Source organism: Lucilia cuprina, chromosome 2, assembly GCF_022045245.1.
Source record: "Lucilia cuprina isolate Lc7/37 chromosome 2, ASM2204524v1, whole genome shotgun sequence".
Classification (NCBI taxonomy): domain Eukaryota; kingdom Metazoa; phylum Arthropoda; class Insecta; order Diptera; family Calliphoridae; genus Lucilia; species Lucilia cuprina.
The window spans coordinates 67,262,416-67,271,445 of record NC_060950.1 but is presented as its reverse complement, the minus strand read 5'-3'; the positions used below and the strand labels follow the sequence as shown (position 1 = coordinate 67,271,445).

Below are 9,030 nucleotides of genomic sequence, written 5' to 3'. Positions count from 1 at the left end.
AGACTAGACTATAGACTAGACTATAGACTAGACTATAGACTAGACTATAGACTAGACTATAGACTAGACTATAGACTAGACTATAGACTAGACTATAGACTACACTTTTGACTAGACTATAGATTAGACTATAGACTAGACTGTAGACAAGACTATAGACTAGACTGTAGTCAAGACTACAGACTACACTTTTGACTAGATTTAAAAAAATTTACAGTAAAACTCCCTCTTCTCTCTAGGTTATTCGAGAAAATTGGAATCTTAAGTATAGTGCTTGTTTTATCCTATGTCCAGTACGTCCGCCCGAATATGATGTTCCTGATTATGTCAGTATAGTAGCACGTCTGCGTGCACCACCCGGTAATATTTTGAAGCTAAGAAATACTGACTGGGATGAAGATCTATTGAAAGTCAACAAAACAGCTGAATCAAAATTTGAGACTTCAAATCGATCCAAATCTAACCAAGCTCCCATTATCAATAAGTTACCCTCGGAGGCTGAAATGAAAGATGAAATTGCTATATGTGTTAAACCATTTCATTTCGATTATGATCAATCTCTCTTCCTAATGGAATTCCTGGAATTTTATTCCCTATTAGGTGTGTCACATTTTACCTTCTACAATCATACGGTAGGTACTCATGCTTCATGTGTACTGGATCATTATATACGAGGGGATATACCGGCAAATTCAACGGCTCAAGATGTGTTTGATGTTAATGAAACGGCTAAAAAGCTTGAGGGTAAGTCAACAAATGAATTATATTGTAGATTTTTTCTTAAATCTAAAATTTCTTTTAGATCCTTCATCTACATCCTCTTTACCACCGCCCAAGTATTTGAAAAGCCCTAACTATCATCCTCCCTCGGTTCAAATTTTACCATGGAATTTGCGTATGCGTTCGCAAAAGGAAATACGTACTGAAGGCTTATTTGCGGCTTTAAACGATTGTCTATACCGTACCATGTATCGTTATAAATATTTGGCTTTAGTGGATTTGGACGAATTTATAGTACCAAGATTAAATGATACTTTGCAAGAGTTATTAAGGTAGGTTAGATACATATATTAAAATATTAACATTATTTGTAATGATATCTTTTCTTAGCTCCTTGAATTCCCGTTTTCGCAATCGTAATTTGGGTGCCTATTCTTTTCAAAATGCTTTCTTTTATTTGCAATTTGCCGATGATCCTCTTATCACCCATTTGGTCGATGGTGAGAATTTGGATATGGCAAAGTTGAAGGCAGCTTTAGTGACTCAGAGAAAAACAAGAAGGTAGGTGGAGTTTGTGATGGAATGGTATTTTGAATGGAAGTTTAGAAGGTAATTGATTTCAAGTTAAATCTCAGTAGAGTAGAAAATTTAGTTAGCTTAAAAGGAGCCTCTTGTACAAAATCCGGTAAATCAACAACTGGTGATCATGTTAAAACACCACAAAGTATCAAACATTATGCTTTTTAGTTCTAACTTAGCTTAGTTCCAGTTCAGTTCTAGTTCAGTTCTAGTTCAGTTCTAGTTCAGTTCTAGTTCAGTTCTAGTTCAGTTCTAGTTCAGTTCTAGTTCAGTTCTAGTTCAGTTCTAGTTCAGTTCTAGTTCAGTTCTAGTTCAGTTCTAGTTCAGTTCTAGTTCAGTTCTAGTTCAGTTCTAGTTCAGTTCTAGTTCAGTTCTAGTTCAGTTCTAGTTCAGTTCTAGTTCAGTTCTAGTTCAGTTCTAGCTCAGTTCAAGTTAAGTTTTTCGAATTAGTTTTTATTCGTTCATTTACGCTTAATTTTCCTAACTTGAAGTATCTACTTACTTTTCTTATATAGACGCTTTAAGTTACATCCTCAGAAACAACGATCCAAATACATTTGCAAGCCGGAAGATGTTATTGAGGCTGGTAACCATTTTGTTTGGGAATATGCACCAGGCAAGGGTTCATTAAACGTACCACCTACCGATGCCATCTTACAGCACTATAGAGTAAGTAGAATTGTCTTTGTTTAGAAACAAATAATTCTATAAATTGTTTTCCCATTTACCTTTTAGGTTTGTGAATTTGGTGGTAATGACTGTATTAAGGCTCCCTCTACGGTTGATCGTACCGCTATCAAATATGTTAATCGTTTGGTAGAACGTGTCTATAGTGTCTATAGTCATCTTAAAGATAAATGTGATTTACCACCCTTGCCACCGATACCCAAACCGGCACCACTACCCAAACTGGAAATGAAACCCATTATAAGAAAGGTAACAAATGATAAGAGTGTAAATAGAAATGATGAATTAATAAAAAGTACGGCGATAGATAAGAAAATTGATAAATTGGTAAAAAACAACGAAATCGTGCGCGAAAAACAAGCGAAAAAGAAAGCAACTACTTTAACAACGATACTAACGAATACCCAATTAACGAATGAGACACAAACAGCAAATGCTGGACAACAACAACATTCAAAAGTGAATAAAACAACAACGATTACACTAAATAAAAGTAGCAGTAGTAGTGGTAGCAGCAGTAGTAGTTCAACAACTACAACTGCTATCTCTACTATATCCACCATTACCACTACCACCACAAGCATAAGAACAACAACGAAAGATTTAACTACTACGACGACAGCAATGAATCCATTTCTTTTAAAGAAACCCCATAAAGTGGTGGTATTTTTCATTGACGATAAGGGTCAATCTAGGGCAAGACTAGAATATCATTAAATCGTAAGGCAATAAAGTAAAAATTGCTCAAATATATGATAAAAGCGTTAAAACAAAAAGTATTGATAAATAAGAATGGTTTAAAACATTTGAAGATAAAATAATAATTTTCTTTAATCTGGCAAACAAACAATAAATAATCGGAAGTATTATTATTAATTATACGAATAGTTTAAATAATTTTTAACATATATGTTATATAACTAACAAAATTGATAGCTTCAGCAGATTTGAGAAATCAGAAATCAACAACTCCAGAGTTTTTAAAAACATTTTTCAAGATCTGTTTTATATGGCTTTTTTAAACTCATTTTTGATTCAGAGTTAATTGATCGCAGAAGACGTTTAACTTTAGCTTATGCCAAGATTCAAACATTGATCTTTCGTAAGATGCAGTAGAGCTCCAGTCGTAGATTATTTTTAAGAATTTAATTTCAAAAGTTGATCTAAAGTACTAATCGCTTATCTTTTATGAAGGTTTTTAACATTTAGGTGGATCTATAGATATTCAATTTAATCGATCTCTAACAAATGGAATTTCACCTTTAATCAGCGATCTATATTGACGATGTTTATAATGTTGAATTTTAGTTTCTATTTTGAATCTTTAAGATATTGATTTTAGCTTTAGTTATGTACTTTTATGATACTGATTTACGGCTTCAATAGCGGATCCAAAGATACTGATTTTGAAGTGTAATAATCGATCATTGAGATTTTGATATTAATTTTTATTGGTAGTTTTTTTTCGACTTTGAATTTGATTTTGAATTTGATCTTCAATCTTTAAGATCATGAGCATCAACTAACGATCTTTAGGATGTAACATTTCAACATTAATCTAGTAGATCTCTTAATAACGTTAAATTATAGTTTCATTTATAGAATTTTCATTTTATTTGAATCGATGCTCGAGAACTTGATGCAAATTCCATAGTAGAACGTTGAATTTCGGAATCGATTGAGGATCTGTGAGAACTTTGAAATGTTGAATCTTATTTAAATATATTGATCTCTATAAGGTGTTGAATTATATCTTTAATCATAGATCTTTTAAATGTCAAATTGTGGCTTTAAATGTTGATCTTCAGGGTGAATCCTAATAGTGTTTTTTTAGTATTATCGATCGTGGAACCTTATAATGTTAAATTTTGAATATATGGTTTTTATATAATCGTCTCCTGAGTTCTATTGCTTTTAACATTCGATTTTGAATCTTCTTAAGGTCGGCGATTGAATTTACAAGTTGTAATTTCAATCGCTGATCTTTTAAAAGTTGAGATAATGATCCATAAGATGTTAAATTTCAATAATAATGAGGATCATTAGGATATATCATTCATCGATCTTTAGAATGTTAAATTTCAGATCCAATTGCTTCAAAAAGTTGAACTAAAACTTCAATTATGAATTGAAATTTTATTGGATTTAATCTCTAATCGAATATTTTTAGTGTTGACTCCGTTTACAAATCTCTAAAGTGTTGAAATAAGATCACTAAAATGTTGAATTTCAGCACCAATCGTAGATCTTTAAGAAGTTGAATTTCAGCTTCAATTGAAAACACTAATGATATTGAATTTGAATTTTCAACGTGATCTTTATGATGTTGAATTAAAGCTACAATCGAGGATTTTCGATCATTAACATTTGGATTTGGTCATCGATCGTGTAGCTATAAAGTCTTGATCCTTGATCTTAAATCTTTAAGACTTTAAAGTTCAGGTTTAAACATGGGTCGATGCTACGGTGATTCCCTTCATCAATTAGCTTCAGATTCAAGGATCGATTGGAGGACTTTGGGGAAAGATTTTATTAAAAATCTTAAATGCCTGATATGTTGAAATTGTACTTCGATCAATGTTCTGTGAAATGTTGAATTTAACTTTAAATTATAATTTAAATAGAGGACAGTGTATAAGCTTTAATTGTAGATTTGTACAAGTTCCAATGGCATAAATTTCAAATCGATTGAAACTCAAATATATCTTTCTTCTTTTTGTTGAAAGTAAATGCTCCTTTTTTCTAAATCTGCTGATCTATTTTAAGTAAAAACAAAAAAATAATAGCCTAACATATCAAATTAAATACAAAAAATTAACAAACACTACAACAATTTAAAAAGAAAAATTTAAGCAAAAATTTTTAATAAAAACAGCCAACAATAGTTACAAAGAAACATTTTAATTAGACAATGCTTTTTAAAAAATATACCCAAAAAAAAAAAATTAATAAAAACTAAAAAAAAAAACAAATTTTAATTTAAAGCGTAATTATATAAATATTAGAAAACAACTACATACATAAATATATATTTTATACATTAACCCTAAAACTAAACAAAAAAAAAAAATAAAAACTCTTTAAAAATTCCTTTATTTTGATAATAAAATCATCGAAATTCATTATATGAGTCCTTAAAATACTATTTCATAAGTTGTGTTCATTATATTCCTTAATTATTTTTACTATTTTGGAAAGAAAACCTAAAAAATTAAATTTACAAAAAAAGATTTATAAATATAACATTTTTAAGGCTTCTTAAGGTTAAGTAGTTATTAGTTATGTAAACTATTAGTTTAGTTAAATAGACATAAACAAAAATCTTGAAAAAAAAACACATTCTAATTCTTTAATAAACTCACTCTACCTATAAACTTAATAATAAATAAATATTTTTTCTGATAAACCTCCTGATATAAACAACGCTACAACCTGATATTTCAAATATTTAAAATAAAAACCTAAAATTTAAATTTCTGTGAAAACTCTAAATAAAAGAAATTTATATAAAACAATAGTTTTTAATTTATTTTTCTATATTTTGTAAATATAATATTATAACATTTTAATTGTGCTTTTTTAGTAGCTCTTAGTTATATAAATAAAATATAATTACTAACATAAACAATTATAAATAATTTATGAGAAATAAAAACTTTAAGAAAATAAATGTTTATAAAAATGATATGGATACAAAAAATCATAAGTGTTTCTTTAAAGGGTTAATAAAGTTGTTCAATAAAAAAGTTTAGGGAAAGCTTTTGGGATAATATTATCTAAATTGTATGTTATAAACTGGTTAAGTATGAAACTTCACGAGGGTTGTTAATAAAATTGAAAGCTTTGAAAATATAACAATTTTAGCAGAAATACTATATAACAGTTATAATTTTTGAGGATACAATTTTAAGAATTACTAAAGTGTTATAACCTTATACAAGTTTATAACAAAATGTTATATCACTTCAAGTTCAACTGTTATATTGCAACCATAAAAATGCATAGCTTTCTATTGATAGATATATAGATAGATAGATAGATAGATAGATAGATAGATAGATAGATAGATAGATAGATAGATAGATAGATAGATAGATAGATAGATAGATAGATAGATAGATAGATAGATAGATAGATAGATAGATAGATAGATAGATAGATAGATAGATAGATAGATAGATAGATAGATAGATAGATGAGTTATAGTCTTGCAGCATTTCCTAGATGTTAAATTTGAGCTTTTATTGTGATTTCTTTAAATAAATATTTAAATTGAATCAATTATGGATTTGAGCTTTATATAGTTCTTTGTATGCTTTTGAAAAGTTAATGGAAGCTTTGATCATGGCTGTTAAAACTTTGTTTGCTAGGTTTTATATTTAAGTAGTACATTAAGAGCCCTAGTTCTTTTATACTTTAATCGTACTTTCATATTGTTTCAAAAAGTATTCTTTTTTGTTGTCAATTTGGCTACGGAAAAGGTGCCTCTAAAGCTTCAAACGACTCTTTAAAAGTTCGTTGATGTTTTCACTGTGTACGTCTGAGTATTTCTTCAAAAGCTTTAGTTCATTTAAAGCTTTAAACTTAATTCTAAGAAGTTAATTTTAAGATCCAGTCAAAGTTGGCTTTAGAATAAAAGTTTTATAGGCTTAAATCAAGACTTGTTAGTTTTGCCAATTAAGCTTTAACAGTTTTATTTCAAGTAATAGATTTTAAGTGTCACTAAGTAGCCATTTTAAAGTCTTTGCCACGCCTTAGTAAGTAGTCGATACTAAGCTGTAAATGTGGATTAGTTATTTGTGTTTTTCGAGCTTTAATTGTGACTAGGTTTCTACAAATCCACTTTCGTATAATCGAACAATTGACTTTTTGTGGAAAAAAATCGAAAAATCTATGACGACTATTTTGTTCCAAAAAAAGTCCATAACTCGACTATCGTCTGTTAAAAAAAAGTCGAAAAGTCGAAAAAAGTTGGAAAAAATCGATAGGTCGAAAAAAGTCAAAAACTCGAAAATAGTAGAAAAAAGTCATAAATCTTCGAAAATTTAAAAAAGTGGAAGAAAAGTCAAAAACTCTAAAATAGTCGGAAAAAGTCAAAAACTCGAATATAGTAGAAAAAAGTCATAAATCTTCGAAAATTTTGAAAAAGTGGAAAAAAGTCAAAAACTCTTAAAAAGTTGGAAAATGTCGAAAAGTCGAAAAAAGTTGGAAAAAGTCGATAGGTCGAAAAAAGTCAAAAAATAGTAGAAAAAAGTCATAAATCTTCGAAAATTTAAAAATAGTGGAAGAAAAGTCAAAAACTCTAAAATAGTCGGAAAAAAGTCAAAAATAGTCAAAAACTCGAAAATAGTAGAAAAAAGTCATAAATCTTCGAAAATTTTAAAAAAGTGGAAAAAAGTCAAAAACTCTAAAATAGTCGAAAAAAGTCAAAAAATAGTCGAAAAGTCAATAAAAGTCGAAAAGTTGGAAAAAGTCGTGAAGTTAAAAAAACTTAAAAGTCGAATTTAATCGATCGATTCAGAATCATTTTTTGAGTAGTCCGTCCGTCTGTCCGGCTGGCTGTCCATGTAAACCTTGTGCGCAAGGTACAGGCCGCAATTTTCAATATAATTTGATGAAATTTGGACCAAGCATGGGACGAAGTCTATAGGCTTAAATCAAGACTTGTTAGTTTTGCCAATTAAGCTTTAACAGTTTTATTTCAAGTAATAGATTTTAAGTGTCACTAAGTAGCCATTTTAAAGTCTTTGCCACGCCTTAGTAAGTAGTCGATACTAAGCTGTAAATGTGGATTAGTTATTTGTGTTTTTCGAGCTTTAATTGTGACTAGGTTTCTACAAATCCACTTTCGTATAATCGAACAATTGACTTTTTGTGGAAAAAAATCGAAAAATCTATGACGACTATTTTGTTCCAAAAAAAGTCCATAACTCGACTATCGTCTGTTAAAAAAAAGTCGAAAAGTCGAAAAAAGTTGGAAAAAATCGATAGGTCGAAAAAAGTCAAAAACTCGAAAATAGTAGAAAAAAGTCATAAATCTTCGAAAATTTAAAAAAGTGGAAGAAAAGTCAAAAACTCTAAAATAGTCGGAAAAAGTCAAAAACTCGAATATAGTAGAAAAAAGTCATAAATCTTCGAAAATTTTGAAAAAGTGGAAAAAAGTCAAAAACTCTTAAAAAGTTGGAAAATGTCGAAAAGTCGAAAAAAGTTGGAAAAAGTCGATAGGTCGAAAAAAGTCAAAAAATAGTAGAAAAAAGTCATAAATCTTCGAAAATTTAAAAATAGTGGAAGAAAAGTCAAAAACTCTAAAATAGTCGGAAAAAAGTCAAAAATAGTCAAAAACTCGAAAATAGTAGAAAAAAGTCATAAATCTTCGAAAATTTTAAAAAAGTGGAAAAAAGTCAAAAACTCTAAAATAGTCGAAAAAAGTCAAAAAATAGTCGAAAAGTCAATAAAAGTCGAAAAGTTGGAAAAAGTCGTGAAGTTAAAAAAACTTAAAAGTCGAATTTAATCGATCGATTCAGAATCATTTTTTGAGTAGTCCGTCCGTCTGTCCGGCTGGCTGTCCATGTAAACCTTGTGCGCAAGGTACAGGCCGCAATTTTCAATATAATTTGATGAAATTTGGACCAAGCATGGGACGAAGTCTATTGAAAATGGTTGAAATCGGTCCATTATTTTACCCCATATACAACCTTACCTCCCGATTTTCGCTTTTTATACCATAATTACTCCAAATATACTATTATCTCTCTAAAAATTGGCACAAACAAGTTTTATATAAGTATAAACCACACTGCAGATTTTCGTAACGATCGGCCCTTATTTGACCCTAGTCCCCATACAAATAAGAAAAATCGACTTTTCATAAAATGCAAAAAGTCGAAAAATCGACTTTTAACTAAATACGAAAAGTCGACTTTTGGTTTCAACAATAGAAACCTAATTGTAAGTATTTAAAGTAAAGCTATTTCTATGTCATTTCAAGCTATCAATTTTAAGCTTTAATAGTGGCTAACGTCAGAATTTAAATCGAAACATTGA

General features: G+C 29.2%; 1 protein-coding gene across 1 annotated transcript in view; it reads left to right on the top strand.

The window, feature by feature from the left end:
* The window catches only part of LOC111689814, a 5,088-nt gene extending 337 nt beyond the window's left edge, over positions 1-4,751 (top strand). The window contains exons 2-6 of the mRNA XM_023452278.2: positions 240-744; positions 803-1,052; positions 1,111-1,281; positions 1,815-1,968; positions 2,035-4,751. Coding sequence (XP_023308046.2) covers positions 240-744; positions 803-1,052; positions 1,111-1,281; positions 1,815-1,968; positions 2,035-2,703 — 1,749 coding nt within the window. The 3' untranslated portion in view covers positions 2,704-4,751. The remainder of the gene's footprint in view (positions 1-239; positions 745-802; positions 1,053-1,110; positions 1,282-1,814; positions 1,969-2,034) is intronic.
* Positions 4,752-9,030: the final 4,279 nt, after the last annotated feature.